Source organism: Carettochelys insculpta, chromosome 24 (assembly GCF_033958435.1).
Source record: "Carettochelys insculpta isolate YL-2023 chromosome 24, ASM3395843v1, whole genome shotgun sequence".
Classification (NCBI taxonomy): domain Eukaryota; kingdom Metazoa; phylum Chordata; order Testudines; family Carettochelyidae; genus Carettochelys; species Carettochelys insculpta.
The window spans coordinates 2040877-2060729 of NC_134160.1; the positions used below are offsets into that span (position 1 = coordinate 2040877).

Genomic DNA, 19853 nt, shown 5'->3' on the forward strand with positions numbered 1-19853 from the left:
CCATATAAAAGCAAAGCACTCTTTAAATGACCAAGCAAAACACTCATAAAAGTGCATAAATGGCTTACTATTTAAATCTCATAAAAGCAGCCTAGTTAATTACTTCAGTTTTGAAGGTTTCCTGTAAATTGTGCACTATACCCAAGGTCAGCACGAAAGAGAGAAAATTCTGCAAATACTACCAAAAAAAAAACCAACCAGATTTCCTTCCATGCAAGATATTTGGGTAATTTGCATTAGAAACAATTGGCTTAATTTGTGCAGTTGTTACAGTTCAGCAGTGTGACCTAGTGCTTGAAATATGTACTGTTTTCTTTCTATTTCTTTTCTCCCTGTATTTTCTGATTCTTTCAAACAGCTTTTCCTCCTTTCCCAGGTTCTGAGCTGATGCCCAAAGCGCTGTCTACACGGATCATTGGCGGCATCTGGTGGTTCTTCACGCTCATCATCATCTCGTCCTACACAGCCAACCTTGCCGCCTTCTTGACTGTGGAGAGAATGGAATCCCCCATTGACTCGGCAGACGACCTGGCAAAGCAAACGAAAATAGAGTATGGAGCTGTGAAGGATGGAGCTACTATGACCTTCTTCAAGGTGAGATCAAACATATGCATTCCATGCCTGAGGCAGAAATGCAAACACACATTGAACAGCACCACAGCATTGCTCTATGACCAGAGGGAATAAAAGCAGAGAAAAAACAGCTAAGTCACCTACGCCATTTCACCTCCTCTTAACACAAGATTGTTCCCTTTCTTGCATCTTTGCTAGGACTTAGTCCACACCCATTATAAGTCACCCAGGCTATGACCCATCCACAGCTGGCTTCTGCCAGATGCTAACTGGTGTTAGTAAATGGCTTTGATCTTACAGCTTCAGAGATACAAGGACACAATGCAATGCAGGCTCGGATGCTCCAGAAAGAAGGTGTATTCTCAAAACAAGGCAGCACGTCTGCTCAGCTGAGACTGAAGTCTTCCAGAAAGTCTTGTTTTCAGACCCTCCCAAATCCCATAGTCCTTCTCCTCTGCCTGCTCAGTGGTGATACCCTGAAGCCATGAAAGACAAACTGATTGGCCTCTAGATGAACTCTGAATTGAGCTGAGAGAGACTAGAAATGAAAATCAGAGCTGGACGAATATTGCAAACACCTTTTCACCTCTTTTTTCCCCCAATTTTTAAAAAAACATCTCTTGCCTTGTGTGCAGTCACTGAAATATTACCATAATCACAGCTTATTACCATGCATGCTCTCAGCTAGCACATTGCAAATTTTCTGAGAACTTTCAAACCAGAAAGCCAAGAGTTACCTTTACCCAGGTAGGGAACAGAAACACCCCCATGTGCGTCCTATGACTAACCACAACTAACACACTACGGCTACGTCTACACATGCCCCAAACTTCGAAATGGCCATGCAAATGGCCATTTCGAAGTTTACTAATGAAGCGCTGAAATGCATATTCAGTGCTTCATTAGCATGCGGGCGGCAGCCGCGCTTCGAAATTGACGCTCCTTGCCGCCGCGCGTCGCGTCCAAACGGGGCTCCTTTTCGAAAGGACGCCGCCTACTTCGAAGTCCCCTTATTCCCATGAGCTCATGGGAATAAGGGGACTTCAAAGAAGGCAGCATCCTTTCGAAAAGGAGCCCCGTCTGGACGCGCCGCGCGGCGGCAAGGAGCGTCAATTTCGAAGCGCGGCTGCCGCCCGCATGCTAATGAAGCGCTGAATATGCATTTCAGCGCTTCATTAGTAAACTTCGAAATGGCCATTTGCATGGCCATTTCGAAGTTTGGGGCACGTGTAGACACAGCCTACATCTCAGATAGAATGAAACAGAACACATGGAGACAAGTATCAGAGAGGTAGCCATGTTAGTCTGTAGCTTCAAGAACAACAATAAGTCTTGTGGAACCTTATAGACTAACAGATATTTTAGAGCATAAGCTTTCATAGGCAAAGACCCGCTTCATCAGATGCATGAGTGCGGGGGTGGTTTCAGAGGGGTATTTAAAGAATGGGCCCTTTCCACCTTGCTGAATAGACCTTGTCAGCTCTGGCCCTCCCTTTTTATGGGACCCCATTCTTTAAATACCCTTCTGAAACCATCCCCCCATTCATGCATCTGATGAAGCGGGTCTTTGCCCACGAAAGCTTATGCTTCAAAATATCTTTTAGTCTATAAGGGCCATAGGACTTCTTCTTGTTCTCAGAACACATGGAATAATTCTGAAGAACAGAGGAGTTGTTTAGGAGAAGGCTGGCGTCTGCTAACTTTTTTGTGGCCCATCTTTTCTCACGAGTGCTAAGGTTTGCTCAGAGAAGGTTCTTTTTATGTTCTTGCAGAAGCATTAGGTAGGGGTTGAATAGCTATTTATCGGTCCAGGCTGGAATAAGAAGTCTGTTGCTTGTTACAGCGTACAGTAGTATGAAATTGTCCATTTCAGCAGTTATCAAGGCTTATACAGAACAGGGAGGGCACTTGAAGATGGTATTACAGCTTTGATGTATCATTAGAATAAAGCAACTCAAGAAAATCATCATTGGTTTCCATTGCAAAGAGACTAAAGCTTTCAGATAACCTTACTTTATGGACTGCTAATAAGTAAAAGACCCTTTGCTCTGCCTTGGGCCTATTACATGCAAAGCTTGTGTAGTCTCAGGTTCTTGCCTTGGTAAGAGGTTCATGTTATAACTGTATTCTTCCCCATCTCTGAATACAGTGGGCCAAACATTTCATCAATACTAGGTCAACAGGGTTGCAGAGCTGGAATTTAGGAATCACAAGGAGTAAGACTGTTTCCAGGATCATTCCACCATGGGCTTCAGAGAACAGTTTAATGTAATTTACTGCTCACCCTTCCCTGCATGTTGGGAGAAGCAGGGAAATACAACATGCCAAACATAGACCCATTCATTGCCCCCAAACTCAATTTTCAGGGGTGTGATTTTGGGAATGGATTAGCACCACCTGAAAGGGGCCTGATTCTCAGTGTGCGGGTGCTCAATACTTTCTGAAAACCAGGCCCTGGAAAAGTGTCTCAAGATGCTAATTTATACCCTGGTCTACTCAGTTAGCTGATGTGTGACTGATGCCACTGTTACTAGCACCTTCCCAATGCTAATGCTAAAGGGGCAGAGTGGATGAAAGCCACGGAGAACAAACACCTAGTTTTCAGTCAAAATAATCATTGTTGGATAAACAGTAGGTTCAGCAGATATTGAACTAGTTGGAAAAGCATTGAGCAAATGGCATTGAAGAGGTTTTTACTCTACCCTACCAATAGACCTTTGGGCTTTTCACTCTCTCCATCACACTCCCTCTCAAATCCAGCCAGACAGCAAGGGTAAGTAATTTCCAAGAACCAGGACCCCAAGACATACATGAAAGCCTCTGACAGGACTCACAGCATGACTAGCTACCCTGATGTATCTGTGTTAATATTTTATCAAGCACTAAGTGCCTTGGGGGAAAAGACCCATGACAAGGAAAAGGAGAAGAAAACAAAACAACAAGCCAAAGCGGAAAACACACCAAAGAAAAGGAATCAGAAGGCTACTTTGTCTTCGTGCAATTTCATATTAAGGTTTAAGCCCCACCTGTGAAAATCCAGGCAATGCAATGCTATCACTACATCGCAATAATGTCATGGAAGCAAACCGTGTACATTCCTTTCATTTAAAAGGAGATTAATTTCAGAAGTCGGCCAACACAACAGAGAACAGGCAAGGAGCTGTCACATTTCACTGCTGCTTCGAAAGTGACAATTAATTAAAAGATTTAAAATGGTCTTTGGAACCAAAATTGGGATGTAAAAGTATGTGTGTTAAGGGCTGGGGGAGGGAGGAGATAACAGGGAACGGGGAGGAACTTCTCTAGGAATTCACCTCCTTTGCAAATATAACTTTTTGGGGTTTTATGTTTTGGGGATGAATTTTAAATATTCCTTTGCAAGGAAGAGTCTGGGAGCAGAGAATGTGCCACTGGTAATAGCCCCAGCTGGGCTGGAATGTTGGATCCTCATTCACCAAAGCACAACAGAGCTTTGAGAGGAAAAGTTATTGCCTTTGAGGACTGTCTGGCCAGCATGAAAGGAGGTCCTGGCTCAGCATCAATACCCCAGGATCACACTGAGGCTTCTCAAACCCTCATGTTATGTGTCATCTTCACAGCGCCCCTGTCAGATGGGGACGTCTTATCCTGTTTAGACAGGAGGGGACCTGAAGCCCAGTGTCGGGAAAATCACTTGCCCGAGTCCATGTAAAAAGTCCATGGCTGAGCTGGGAATTAAACCAGGTCTTCTTACTTGGTCTAGTCAGCATGTAGCAGAACATTTGCATGGACTGCACCTCTGCAGGGGTTTTTAATACTGTGCAGCTGCCAATTAAGTCACACTACAGAGAACCAGGTTTGTCACTGTTCTTCTGTGCTCAAGCACAGAATTGTGGCTTTGAAGAAGGAATGGGTAATTTTCATTTTTAAATTCTGTGCCTGTTTAAAGATTTCCATCCTAGGCTCTCAGTGCTCTTTCCCACTACTGACATCAAAGTGAGGTAACAGGTGACAACTCTGGATGGGAATACCATGAATTCCCTCCAGCAGGGAGAGACCAGGATTCAGAGAGATGGGGAGTTCGAGTCTTAGGACAATGCAAATGTGGCTGCAGTTCTGCTCTGGTTAGCAGGCCAGCAGTGCTGAGGCACATCCCTTGCTGAAGTGTCTTTATACCTTCCTTTCATTTCAGTGCACCTAGAAATAATACAGACCCAAATGCAAGAAAATATTTCCCATCTTAGAAGCCAGACTGTGCCTGGAACAGTAAGCTGCTGAGGAGATGCTGTGTAATAGTGCTTAGATTAGCCAGTCAGCAGTTTAATAGCCAAGACTCATTAAAGGGAGCTGGCACTCAGAATTTTAACACGAAGGAGCAGAGTATTTCCCTAGCTTGCTCTTGGCTACGACAACAGTAGCCAGAAGTTCTGCTTTCCAAAGCTCAGGCTTATTTTGACAGGCAGCATATGTGCATTGCAAAGGCAAAGGGTTTGGGTTTTTTTGCGTTTTTTTTTTTGTACAAACGGAGCACAGAATATCAAACTTCAGCCACTCCATGTTGGTCTGGTTTCTGCAGTGTACACAGGCTCCTCTGTAGCATGAACAGCCAGAGCAGGTTACCTTTCTTGGCAGCAAAAGCTTAGAAGGGCTATTTAGGAGGAGGTTCACTTTCACAGCTGCATTTTAACTGTTCTCTGTAATGAGATTTCTCTGTGGGAAAGAAACTGTGCGCACGCGGGCACACGTACGGTATGGTAATAGCTTCTTAGCCATCTCCAGCCCACCCCTTCTTTGGGTTCCTGTCTTGCAGCCAGTGGAGTCTGTTTATTTTCCACAGCCTATTTTATTTTTCTTTATTACAATTGGAAAGAGATTAATTCTCACCACCCCCACCCCCAGCACACGTTTTGCTTGCTGGAGCAGCTGCAAGGCTCACGTGGCATGTCCTGCTCATTCCGGAAAGAGAACTACAGCTCAGATTCCTTCATTGTCATCCAGATCTTCCATCCCAAACTCTAACCCAGACTCTTGGCTGGTGTAATCTAGCACCTCCACAATGATTCAGCACAGCTGTGCTTGTGCACATTAGCTGCAGATCTGTCCCAGGGTTTGCAAAAGACACCCGCTCTTTGTACTGGTTATCAAGAATGATGCTGTAGCAGCCATTCTTGAGACACAGGGACCTATGTAATAAAGTGTCTGGGCAAATGGAGACCAAGTGCACCTAGGTTGTGTGATACAGATCATCTTCTGGTCAAATAGATAAATGCAGCCTCTGCTGTCTATTTTATGGAGGACCAGCCTTGAAGAGACTCAGACATCTCATGCTGCTTGCTGAAGGAAGAATGACCCATTATTGATTGATAGGGGAATTCCCCCATGAGATGGTGAATAGTCTCAGAGAGGTAGCCATGTTAGTCTGTATCTTCACAAAACAAAGAAAGCAGTCCTTGTAGCACCCTTAAGACTAACAATATTATTTAGTAGGTGATGAGCTTTCATGGGAAAGACCCACTTCTTCAGATCTGGAGAACAGAAGTGGGTCTTTCCTACAAAAGCTCATCACCTACTAAATAATATTGTTAGTCTTTAAGGTGCTACAGGGCTGCTTGCTTTGTTCCATGCCATGATTACTCCTGCCCTTCTTTGTGATTAACTAAGAACATAAGAATGGCCATTACTGGGTCAGACCGAAGGTCTGTCTAGCCCAGCATCCCGTCTGCCATCAGCGGCCAGTGCCAGGAGCCCCAGAGGGCGTGGACCAAAGACAACGATCAAGCAATTTGCCTCCTGCCAAGCTCTGAAAGTTTCCTACCACTCAGTCTGGGAATTTGTTTTCCTGGCTCCTCAGCCCCATAGTTTGCTGGGGCTAGCATTATTGCTTGCTAAATGCAATATGAAGACATGAGATGGCACTTTGGTTTGCAGCTTCGCTAGCCTGTAGGAATGTCGCAGTTAATTGCTGTTGAGGGCTAGGACAAGAGCATCTGCTGATGCAAGGAGAGAACGAGTAAAGTGCTGTCACTTGTGGAGGAAACCAAACCATAAAGAGGAGGCAGGCAAAAGCCTCATTCCCACAGTTACTTGAGTAGATTGCTCACATGCCAGATGATATCCCTACCTGTAGGCCAGGGGACATCGGCCTAGACTTTTAAAGGCTTTTAGGTGGTGCTGCATTCACTAGGATTACCATATATGACCTTCCAAAAAAGAGGACGTCCCTGAGAGGTAGCGTGTCTGTATCAGTATCTACCAACTCACATTGTATTAATATACAATATATAGTATAACACACTAATACAACGTGAGTTGGCAGATACTGATACAGATACACTCCCTCTTGGAGGTGTCCTCTTTTTTATATGGTAAACCTATTTCAGCATCACGACATCTAATTGATTGAAGAGCCTAAGTTTTATCTGTAAAAGGAGCTGTATCTGGTTTCAATTACAGAAAATACCAGAAATACTGTATACTGAAGAATATCCTGAAGGATATGCTGGTTTTAATGTGCCTTTTTGCAGCATTCATATATACTTCCTTGTACAGAAATGTTAAATTATCAAGATTAAGTATCTTCAGTTGGTGAAAATCAATTTTATTTCTTTGTATGGCCTGGAATTGAAAAGCATAAGCCTGAAAGTTTAACTGTCTTGCCAGTTTCACTGATGAGAAAACATACATGTCTGGCAAGGCACCTTGATTTTGGCTCCTCTCTTCCACTAATTCATTTATGTGACTTGTCTTGAAATAGCAGTGATCAGAGGTAGCCCCTGAGCTGGGATTATAATGACTGGAATCAGAGCCGTTTGCAATGTCCACAGCATTTGCTGCATTTAGTGTGCTGGTTGTTCAGTTTCTTGGTACATATGTTTGGTTCTGAAAACAAGAGAGGGTTAGACTGAGAAACAACTACCTCCCTTACAGCTTCTCTCACCTGCCGCTATTTACTTAAATCAGTGCGGCTACCTCGATTTACACCCATGGGGTAGAGCTACACTTGCTGTGATCTGGCCAATGTGTTTCTTTACCTAGAGATCACCTAGGAGATCCCTGCCTTTCCATTGGGACATTTCTGACCACCTCTGGCAGTTTGCATTCAGAAGATGTTCATTTAGTACCATCTCTTACTACTCCACAGCAGCCAAGCAGATTCTCATCCCTGGTTCCTTTTGCAGCAGGCCTGGTTTGGGGCTATGCTACATGTCAGAAACCCTTCATTATGCCCACCTGCCCAGATGGTGCATGTTACCAGTGGGACTGGATACCCAGGTAGCAGATGGACATCACTTCAGATTGATTCTGTATTCAGACACTCCATTAATTTTGAACAAAATACCCTATTAAAATTAAATGGCAGTTCATTAGTAAGAACACGTTACTAACATCCAACCACTGTTACAAACGTCCATTTAGCACAGATGATGAATCCCAGTAATTTTTTTTTATAATAATCATTTAGCCTTTAAATCAATAGGTGACAAATATCCGATTACCTTTGAAGCAGGCACAATTAACTACTTTCTTTATTGGCTGTCAGTGTCATACCAGGCAATTATTGTGCATGTTCAAGAACTCTTTGATTACTATGAATACACTCTCTGAGGTGATATAACAATTTAAGTGGGAGTTAATTTGCTTCTAATCACAATCTACGCCTAAGTAGAACACTTTTCCCTGAAGCGTGAATGGAGACTTTTCCGTCACAGGGAGAAAAGTTTTGCTCTGGACCTTTAAAATTCTCAGCAACCTCGCTGGATGAAGGAATAGCATCTTCATGGGCTACAGTGCACTTCAAACAGACATCATCTTGTAAGTTCAGAAATGTCCTGATGTGCTGAAAGATAAGGAAAAGCCACTCCAGCACTCATCCCCATCTGGAATGGTGCTCACCGTCTCTTTCAGCTGCATGCCATTGGAGGGGTGGCAAGTGCCACACGCAGTTGCACTGATGTCTGATAGACCAGTGTGCTTATTTTTTCCCTCTTCCCTCAACCTATATCTGTGATCTGGACAGGTGCAAGCAAATATCTAGCTAATTAGAGCTGCACAGCAGTGTTCCCACTAATCTTTTCCATCCAGGTACAGACTTTTTCCATATACGTGCAGAATAAATTTTTACCTGCACTGAGGCAGGTGCAGATGTGTACCACCTGTATAAAAGAACGCCTGGCTGTGGGCACCCTGCTAATCAGCTGGGTGGCATTTGAATTTCTCCTGAGTAGCTGCACAAGCACACAGCTTATGGGGAACCCTGGTGTCCAGAGTGTTGTTTTTATTTCCTTTTAATTAGAAAAAAAGATAGTATTGTACAAGCTATCTGTACCTTATATTAAGCTCTACCTTGTTTTCACCAGCATTTTACTTCCCTTCATTAGTTACCCGGCATTAGCTAACATGCTTAAGAACACATCTTTTACCCTAGTGAATATTAGGACAATGGGTCTTGTGGTGTTTTGGCCTTGGGATATTGTGAGGTTGCTGACATCATGGCGTGGAGAAGAGCCAAAAAGGCGGAAGTAGTGTGTGTTCATGAATCTCTAGCTACGGCTCTGTTTTGGGGGTCATATTGCCACATTTGCCCTCCCAGGCGGTTGGTTCATGAAGCATGCACGAGTGTCTGCCGGCAGCTGATGCAAAGTGAAGTGCACTCAAAGTGTGGTCCAAAGAGAAGGGACCCTTTGCCATTGACCTGGTTTCACACTTCCTGATGCACAGAGAAGAGCCAGTCGATACACTGCTGCCCTTGCGCAGAGGGGAGCAAACGTTTTACATTGGGCCCCACTTTTCACCTCTGCAATTAGCAGGGCCCCCTCCCAGCCTGTCTAGTGTCATTCAAACCGACAGACAGTTTGGTTCTGTTCATATTAGGGGAACTGAAAAAAAGGAACCCTTTTGGCAAGAGTAAGGAGATAAGTCTGTAGAATGTAACAACTCTATGAATCGGTGCAGAAATGTGTATACAGAGACATAAAAACAGGAACATATTTCTACATTTTTAATGAGATGGATGAGCCTGAGACCCCGCAGCTGATTTTGCTGCGCCCCCTTACAAAATCTCACACACTTCCCGAGGGGCCACCCCCCACTTTGCTCACCCCTGCTCTAGCACGCATTCCCCGGCACTAAATGAGGCCGGATGCTGGGTCTGAAGAGGGGCCATCAAGGCTGGGGGAGGAATGAGCTCTCATGGTATTTCAAATGACAATTAAGTTTTGCTAGTCCACCAAAGGGAGTGAGTTATGGAGGAGATGGAAGAAAAGTGGAGAGAGGCTTGTCGCATGTGATTTAAGTTGCCTGAAGAGCTAAACTGCCTCATGCAAGGCCTATTAGCGTCCCTAAATGCAGCCTATCGATTTTTTGCCAGTTTACTTCACTCAGCACTTTAAACTGGGAGAACATGGATGTTGTTAAAGAGCTCTGTGTCAACACCCGGGGAGCAGCCAATGCAGCAAGCAAGCGAGAGCAGGGCTGTTAGGGAACTCAGAGGTCACTAACGTAACCTCCATTTAGTGTTAAACAAGTTGTGATGGGGAAGGAAAGTGTGTGATTCATTTCAATTGTGCATTGTAACGTGCAGGTATTTAATAATCAGCAGTGGCCTAAAGTTCCTGCTGCTTTTCCTGAGGTCCAATAGAAGCCCTGTAGCTACTTCAAAGCGTGGGTCCAATCCTCAGCTGGTGTAAATCGCCATATCTCCACCGCATCCTGTTGAGTATCTGTCCCACCAGGTGAAATGCATTGAACAGGGTTGCTCAAAAGATGGCTTTCTGCTGGAGAGGACGTATGGGCTGGGGCAGAGAGCTTACCCAGGGCATGGGAGACAGGTGTTCAGTTCTCTGCCGTGGAACCCCTGGGACATGGAGACTTTCCCTGCCTCCATGCTCTACCTGTAAAATAAGGGCAGGCGATTCCCTCCCTCACTGGGTGCCATGGGGCTGAACACAGCAAAGCCTGTGAAGTGCTTAGATACTACAGCAGTGGGGCCCCTAGTGTTACCTACCCTAGGTGGAGCTTGGCCTTGGGGCACACATGAATCCCCCTCAGACAGGTGGTTGGTTAATCTTCATTTCACAGCCAAGTGCCCTGCGTACATCAAAGGCAAACATTTTGTCCGAGAACGAGGGGACCTCACTCAGCCACGTACCAATTCATCCCCTTGTCTGTCCTCACTGACAGCCAACTTGCCAAATGCTGCAGCAATAGAAACATCTGACACGGCTAAGCCACATGGGCCGGCATTGCACTTCAACAGCTTCCCTCCAGCCAGGCCTGCTGAGCAGGGGAGGGAGGGACAACTGCCCCAGAGCCCGGCAATACAAAAGGGCCTGGGGCTCCTGGCTGCTGCCACCACTACTGTGGCAAACCTTTTAAGTCACCCTGGAAAGCCATGCAGCATAGTCTGGGCTGCTCTGAGTGGCGGAGGGGGATGCACCACAGTGTGGGTGTCGCTGAGGGCTGGCTGACCAAGCCCTCCCCTTCCACCTGACGCCCCACCCCCTCCAGTGCACAGAGCAGGACCACCCCACCCTCCCCGGCACCTTGCACAGGGACCCAGCAAGACTGCACCCTGCTGCCTCCAGCACATCTCTTCCTGAGACCCTGGGCTGCTGCCTGACCTGTGGCTGGGGACTGGCCTACCCCATGGAAGAATTTAGGTTATGTGTATAGTGAGAGAACGCTTAGGCACAGCAAGTACAATGCTTTTCTGCTCATTCCCAGAGTACTGGGCCATCCCATGCAACAGGCGCCAGCAAGGTGTGGACACCCTGTACTGCCGACTTCCTTTTGCTTGGTGGGCCTGTCCGATTTGATATTCCTGTCACAGCCCATGGGAAGACAGAATTTTTGACACCCTCCAATCCCACAACACATGGTAAATTTCATCAAAGAAACAGACCGAGCCTGTGATGCATTCTTCAATTCCGCTCCTTCCTGCTCGGCTGATGGGATCTCCCTCCACAGATCAGGCTGCTATCTTGTGCAAACATATGGGATGGGAGATTGAGGAGAGAGATTCCCCAACCGTGTGTCACGGAAAAAATAAACAAGACTGAGCAAGCACTGGCGCCTTTCATGTCTTTTACAAAGACCTGTCACTTTGGGGAGCCTGGGTGTTTCCTCACATCCCTTCCATTATTAAAAGAGCTACAGCCCTCCATGATCCATTCCCAAAGGGGGAATAATTACCCTTAACCCAGAGCAGTAGATGATTGCATGTGCATCAGAGCTCTGAGAGGCCAGTGTTAAATAATGGGGCTCCAGTTTGTATGCTAGAAACCTGGTTCAGCTTGTATTTTTGAGCCCAGTGGGGCTGTACCCAACAGAATCCAATCCTGAAATCTGTCCCTCCTTCTCTGGTTCCACTCAGGACAGTGTGTACTTCCTGCAGTTTTTCCAGAGAGCAGGACCTTCCCACATGGCTGGGCCAGGTAATATATGTCTACTTCTTTTTCTGCAGCATTTCATAGAATCATACAATCACAGGGCTGGAAGGGACCTCAGGAGGTCATCTAATCCAGCCCCCTGCTTCAAGCAGGATCAACCCCAGCTAAGTCACCCCATCCAGGATGTTGTCAAGCCGAGACTTAAAAACCTCTAGGGAGGGAGAATCCACCACCTCTCTAGGCAGCGCATCCTAATGCTTCACCACCCGCCTGGGGAAATAGTTTTTCCTAATATCCAACCTACTCATCTCCTGTAACTTCAGACAATTGCTCCTTGTTCTGCCATGCATCACCACTGAGAACAGTTTCTCTCTATCCCCCTTAGTGCACCCCTTCAGGAAGTTAAAGTCTGCTGTAAAATCACCTCTCAGTCTTCTGTAAACTAAAAAGGCCCAAATCCCTCAGCCTTTCCTCATAGGTCTTGTGCTACAGCCCCTTAATCATTTTTGTTGTCCTCCACTGAACTTGCTCCAGCACATCCACATCCTTCTTATATGGGGGGGGCCCAAAACTGGACACAGTATTCCAGATGCGGCCTCACCAGAGCCAAATAGAGGGAAACAACCACTTCTCTAGATCTGCTCACAATGCTTGGGCTTCTTCCGTCCCAAGTGCAGGACTCTACACTTCTTGTTGAACCACATCAGATTTCTTTTGGCTCAATCCTCCAATTTATCCAGGTTACTCAGGATCCTGTCTCTTCCCTCCAATGAATCTACTTCTCCCCCTAGTTCAGTGTCATCTGCAAACTTGCTGAGGGTGCAATCCAGTCCCTTATCCAGGTCATTAATGAAGATGTTGAACAACACCGACCCAGAACCAAGCCTTGGGGCACTCTGCTTGAAACCAACTGCCATCCAGGTAATGAGCCATTGACCACTACCCATTGGGCCTGACATTTGGCAAGGTTGCGGCATTGGCTTAACAAGAACTTTTACTAGGCATACAACTAGGTGGACACGACATTCCTGAGTGAGGTTTTTTCATTCATGAAAGAGCTGGCTGTCCATTAAATGCACACTTGTGGCTGCAATTACTCCTTCCACAGAGTACCTGGCCATGAAACGAAGAGCAACCAACCGCAGTTATAAGAGTATTTGTGTGTACCTCTGTTTCCAAGGGACCTTCCTAAACCAGTGCAGATGCTTTACCAATTTGTGTTTCAGATTGGTTAAAAGACATTTCAAAAGGTGGTCTTAAGCCAGTTGAGGCCATGTTAGAAAGAAAGCCAAATTACTTCTTTCCATCCTGATGGATTTTCAATGAGCAAATGAAGACAAAAGTTCACTTCCTATGCCACTACAAAGAGCATGTGGTCCCCAGTCCAGTGGAATATCTGCCAATAGTAAAAGAATTTAAAAGTCCCCACTGTTTAGTATGACCTCAATACATTGTTGACCTTTCACACCAGAGGTTCCTCCGTATTTTTTGGCCAAGAATAATTTCAAATCGGGACCTGCTTGCACAGTGCAAGCAAGATGACATGGCCGCCATCATTACAAAAAGACGCTGGAGATGGATTGGGCACTTGTTGAAAAAAGATGGAAGTTCCATCACAAAGACTGCGGTGCACTGGACCCATAAAAGGAAGTGGAAATGAGGACAACCCAAAGCAACATGGTGCCGGACCACTGAAGTAGAAATGAAGAGCATGAATCACACTTGGAGCACTATTGAGAGGCTGGCCAACGATAGACAGAAGTGAAGGACCTTTGTTGCTGCCCTACATGCCAGTAGGCATAAAGGCCAATAGTGCTTGAAAGAGGGAGAAAGTAAAACCTATTCTCTGAAACACTCACTCTTCCTCTGTCATTGGGTGGAAAGATAAGAAAGGTAAAGAAACAAAATTCAGGTTGCTGTTGTTCAGAATAATTTAACAGGTGTATGGGGAGCCTATCATAACAGCAACACCTGCAAGGCATTGAAGCGAGGTGTGATTGTGCAGTGTGGGAATGTACAAATATATTTTTACACTGAGGTTGGAAGCTCTTTGGCACAGGGACAAGCTATTGATACAGCATTTAACACAATGTGTTTGATACATCATCTAGCACAATATGTCCTGGGTTGTGACTCAATACAAATCGTAAATAATGGGTGGAGTTCCTGTGATTTGGTTGTTTGTATGATACTGATAGGATGAGAAAACTACTTAGCTTCTCTGTGCTTCAGTTTATGTGTTTGGTAAACAGGGCATTGGGGGACCGAAGAGTTGTTAATAGCATTTCTCATCTGAGGGTCTCCAATTAGTTAGTAATAGGTGTGATTGCAGCTGGTGTCAGACAACCTCAGAATTACTCTGGTTTTCTTTGAACAAGAAGGATGCTAATATTAACCAACTGGTCTTCCCAAATCTGCCATTCACATCCTCTGTGGCTTTATTGGTCTCCTTGTCACAATTTGCACCTTTCCAGAGGCTTTCATAGCAAAGAAGCAAAAAACTAATTCATCTCTGGGGGTGGGGCGGCTTGTTACTGTCATTCCAGAAATCCAAAATTTCCACCTTTGAAAAGATGTGGGCGTTCATGAGCAGCAAGCCCTCAGTGCTCGTTAAAAATAATGAGGAAGGAATCCAGCGAGCCCTTACTACAGAATATGCCCTGCTAATGGAGTCCACCACGATTGAATATATCACACAAAGGAACTGCAACCTGACCCAGATTGGAGGGCTGATTGATTCCAAAGGCTACGGGATTGGCACTCCCATGGGTAAGTGACAGTGGGGCCATTTGCATACACAGCCCGATAACCACGACCGCTGGCATTGAGTTCATCACTCCAGCCCTGTGGTTCTGGACACATGCCCAGGAGCAGCTGCTGGGTAAACAAAAGGCTGCCAAGCCCTGTTCAAACAGACTTGCTGCCTACATCCTCCTCCTTCCTCACTGCCTGTGTCACTGCATCCCATCACCCCTTTCCTCCCCTGCAGGGTCCCCCTACCGCGATAAGATCACCATCGCTATCCTACAGCTGCAAGAGGAAGACAAGCTGCACATAATGAAAGAGAAGTGGTGGCGCGGAAACGGCTGTCCCGAGGAAGAGAGCAAAGAGGCCAGTGCGCTGGGGATCCAAAACATCGGGGGGATTTTCATCGTCCTGGCAGCCGGCCTGGTGCTGTCGGTCTTCGTGGCGATGGTTGAGTTCATCTACAAGCTGCGCAAAACAGCAGAGCGTGAGCAGGTATTGGCACGGTTGGTCCTCCGGCCCCAGCCTGGCCCTGCAGGGTCTTGGGCCTTGCTGGGGCTCCAGGGTTGGCCTTTCACAGGGGTCTGGGAGCAGCACATGGGGTGCACACAGCTAGGAGCTGCAAGGCTAGCAGTAGTGTCGGCTGCTGCATGGCTGTCAGGAGCCCTGAGCTCCACGCATCTTCCCTGGCAGCCCAGAGCAGGGAGGAAATGAAGATGCTCATGGGTAAGATTCCCAGCTCCATTCCCCCACACTGTCTGGCGTGGATCCCCTGACCAAATCCCCAGCCTTCAAGGACAGTGCTCCAGGGAGGGGATGACGGATTGTATCTGCCTTGGGCCTGATGCTGAGGATGGGGGACACAGAATGAGGAGAAAAGAGAAGGCCAGTGACTGGCAGGGAACACCCTGGTACCTAATGCAATACACATTTCCCAGGGAAACAAGGCACCTGGTCACCCAAATGCACTGGGCAAACTGCAACTCTGAGAGCTTGGAAGGAGCCACTAAACATTGTCCTGCCATGCTAAGGCAATGGTCTGGGTGAGAGCTGCACAGACTTCCATGCACTGCCCCTCCTGTTTTAACCCGTTCATGCTATTTGTACATGGAAGCTTCATAGAAGGGGTGGTCAGCCCACCTTTCATGTCTGGCATTTGCCCTTGGTGAGGGGGATTTGATAGCAGCCTTCAAATACCTGAAAGGGAGTTCCAAAGAGGATGGCAAGAGGCTGTTTTCAGTGGTGACAGATGACAGAATGAGGAGGAATGGTCTCAAGTTGCAGTGGGGGAGGTCTGGGTTGGATATTAGGAAAAACTGTTTCACCAGGAAGGTGGGGAAGCACTGCAAGGCGTTGCCTAGAGAGGTGGTAGAATCTCTATCCCTAGGTCTTTAAGTCCTGACTTGACAAAGTCCTGGCTGGGATGATTTAGTTAGGATTGGTCCAGCTTTGAGCAGACAGCTGGACTCAATGACCTCCTGAGGTCTCTTCCAATCCTAGGATTGTAGGAGGGTTCATGCCCTTGGTACAATTTTGCCTTGTGCTACATATGCAGTGATGTTCTGCATAACATCAAAACTGCATAGGAACGACTTCTGTAACCACTGATTGAAGTCATTTGACAGAAGCAAAACACAGTAAACCAGCCAGTGCAGATCAGGCTGCAGGAGTCCTGGTACACTCAGTGTTCCACAGCATTCAGACCCCCAGGCACCAGGGAACGCCCCCGCACTTTCTTACAGCAACGTGCACTTTATTGTTTGCAAGTCTCGATATAGTGAAGGGAAAATCTCACCACGTGGCCTCCACAACCCTGAGCAGAATGGGGATATGATGCATGCTGCCCCTTCTGCCTAGCTGGCTGACGGAACACCTTTCTTTGAGTAACACAACCCTTCCACCTCCCTCTTCCACAGCGCTCCTTCTGCAGCGCCATGGCTGATGAGATCCGACTGTCCCTCACCTGCCAGCGGAGGGTTAAACACAAAGCCCAGCCACCCATCATGGTGAAGACAGACGCCGTGATCAACATGCATACATTCAACGACCGGCGGTTACCCGGGAAGGACAACATGACATGCAACACGGGGCTGACGCCTGTGTTTCCCTAGGGACTCAGGGGTGGGGAGGAGGGAGGGGCTTGCTGGAGACGGGATTGGATGCTGTCTTGGTTAGGGAGAAAGGATGAATATCCTGGTTTGGTTCGATTTCAAGAACTAGGACTTGAACACAACTCCACTGGTTACCAGAACGAGAAACAGGAACTTTGAAGCATGGACTATAATCTGGTGTTATTTCTGAAGGAAAGCTTAGATCCCATAAGCCCCATGGCGTCCAAACCTGCTACACATCCAGGAGTCTGATGTTTACAAACTGAACACTCATGGAGGCAAGTGAGGATCAAGCTGGAGTGAGTCTTAGTGGACGAGGAGGAGCCCACCCCCACCCCCTGAAACTCTAGGCTTCCTTTAGCATGGCAATAAAATAGAAACATTTTGTGAGTACAGTGCCACTGTGGAGTGAATGGCCATGTGAGCATATACTCCAAACTGATGTATACACAGAGGAGAGAATGACCAGGTGGAGGGGAAAAATATAAATGAAGAAAACGATTGTCAAGGCTGCTGCCGTCTCTCGACGCAGCTCACTCGACTTCTTCCCTCAGTGCTAGGCTGGCTTCTTGGCATCGAGAGCAGGAAGTTCACGCATGCGTGGGACACGGAAAGGCCTGTGGAAGTACATCGGCATCAGCCAACTGGCTAAGAAGGGATGAGTGATCTTTAAGGTACTCCCGGACACAGGGCACAGGGTTAGGTCATGCACCAAAAATGACTGCAGTCTGAAAACAAAGAACAACCCCACCACCACCACCACCCCCGTGCCAATTCCACCTGTAATACCCAGGTGGGATTTTCATCTTCAGGTCACCAGCTCCTTCACAGCCTGCACTGAGGTCAAGTCCCCCTTGGACAGTTCTGTAGACATCAGCATTAAGACAAAGGCAAATTGAGAGTGCTGCTTCTGGGGAAGCTAATGGATAGGTCTGCACTGCAATGTAAACCCAGGATTAGTAGAACTCAAGTTAGCAGACCCTTGTTTTGTTAACCTAGGACTTGAGTGTCTGTACTCATCTGTAACCCTGGGTTAGGAATTTCTGGACCCTGGGTCCCAATCTGGAGCTCCAGCATCTACACTGCACTACACGGGATTGAGTCCAGCCACCCATGTCCCTGACTTCCTAGCACCCTCCACAAATGCAGCCATTCTAGCCCTTTGTTTGTGATTCATTGTGGGAAAACCCAACCATCCAGAGGACAGAGAAAGTCATCCTATGGGATATTTCTGTAGACTCCCAGAGCACACACCAGTGGGGCTGCATCTACTCTGCAAAGCAACAGGGCTTAGACTCTGGGTCCATCTTGACTCAGGTTTGGACCCTCCATGAGGTCCTGAGCCCAATACCTGGGTTAGTTCACTTTGTATGTAGACAAAGGTTAGGTTTCAGTCTTGAGTTCAAGCCATGGGCTTACATTGCAATATAGACACACCAAATGTTTTTAACTCCAGCAAGCTGAGCGGTGAGGAATCATGACTGTATTGACTTCATATTTCTGACAGGGAGGGTGGTTTGTTTGGTTTAAAATTAGTATTTAATTTGGAGGTTTTGTGGACCATCCCAGACTTGCAAAGGAGATCTTGGTCTTGGGTCAAATAGCACCCTGGATAGGCCAGAATGGGCCATTCGCTGCTGCTCTCCCAGTGCACTGATTGTCCTACTACATAACTGCATGGTCATTTGCCTCTTCCAAAAAAGCCACCAAACAAACAAGAAATGCCTGTTGCAAACAAACAGTCTCCATGAAAAGCATCTGGATTTTCAGCAGCTACCCAGGGTGCTTGTCCCTCAAGACTGGCCTGCCAGATGCATTTGGTTGGAATTACCAAAGACATGTCAGCTGATTTAGAGGTAATCTTCGTATAGGGGTTTTGTCTTTTTCTTTCTGTACCCCCAGAGCATTGCACAATGGTGTTCAATGTGACATTTCACCAGCTCATTTCCTTCCTAGCCCCATGCAGAACCGGCAATAGGCTGCAGCGTGTAGAGAGGTTTTTCTAAACTGTTGTACAAAATGTGCTGAAAATAGGCATTCGGGGACTTTGCACTGCCCCATTACAGAGAGGAATTAGTGTGAAGGAAAGTGATGCTCAGCTTTCTCGTAATGCAACATTGCTAGAGATCTGCCATAGGGATTCACTGCACCTTCCCATCAGAACAGAGGCTAATCCTCAAGGCTGATGTTCCCTCCCTCATACTGGGCCAGCATGAAGCTTATACGCCACTTAGTCCTACTTTGAGGGCTTTAGCAGGGCTTCAAGTAATGTCTTGGGCTTGGTCTCTTCACAGGATGAAGCTTGCCCTATTTAGTGTGAATTTAGGAAGGTTTTCTGGCTACAGCAGGAGTCAGCTGCTAAACTAATCCAATTTTTCATGTTCTTATTTAGAGACATTTTTGGAGACTGCACCTGACCCCAAAGGAACAAATCTGTTTGCAGTCTCAGGCACACTCCAGTTCTCGCCCCTCCTCTTTCTTTTCTTTGTTTGATTTTTGTTTTTGAGGTGTTGGAGTTTGGGCTGAATGAGCACGTTTGCTCCAGGGAGAACTTTGGCTTCTTTTTCACAAGAGAATGTACTTTTCTTGCTTTGTTCCCCCCATGAAAAAGGCGATGTTTTATCTTGGAATCAAATTGTAGCTTTTCTTGCATCTGACCTTGATAAAAATGATGGTAGAGAGGTGGTGAACTGGGAGCTAAACACCCATTGGAAAGGAAGCGAGATGGCTAGAAAATGTCATACAAATGGAAAATCCTTTGCAAATCATTTTCTCTTGCTCACACACATGCACATACATGTTTCTTAAATACAACACAAAGTAATTAATTTCCACTGCTTATAACTGAATAACAGATATTTTGGGGGTGGGGGAGAGGTGTGCTAAGGGAGGAGGGGAAATTGATATAAAATGCTGCTGTTTCTGCTCACCTTCACTGTTACAATGTTTGATCGCTCCTTAGTCTCTTGTTAAGACCAATGAAGTAACACTACAATGGGCTGGTTTGGTCTTTTTCCATGGTTAAACTCTTCCAAACTGTCAATATGGTAAAAGTTGG

The 19853-nt window shown here is 46.4% G+C and overlaps 1 protein-coding gene across 1 annotated transcript in view; it reads left to right on the forward strand.

Annotated features, from left to right (window-relative positions):
- The window catches only part of GRIK3 (glutamate ionotropic receptor kainate type subunit 3), a 225250-nt gene extending 208455 nt beyond the window's left edge, over positions 1-16795 (forward strand). Inside the window, exons 13-16 of the mRNA XM_074976648.1 lie at positions 377-594; positions 14486-14708; positions 14929-15179; positions 16601-16795. Coding sequence (XP_074832749.1) covers positions 377-594; positions 14486-14708; positions 14929-15179; positions 16601-16795 — 887 coding nt within the window. The remainder of the gene's footprint in view (positions 1-376; positions 595-14485; positions 14709-14928; positions 15180-16600) is intronic.
- The last annotated feature ends 3058 nt before the right edge of the window (positions 16796-19853 follow it).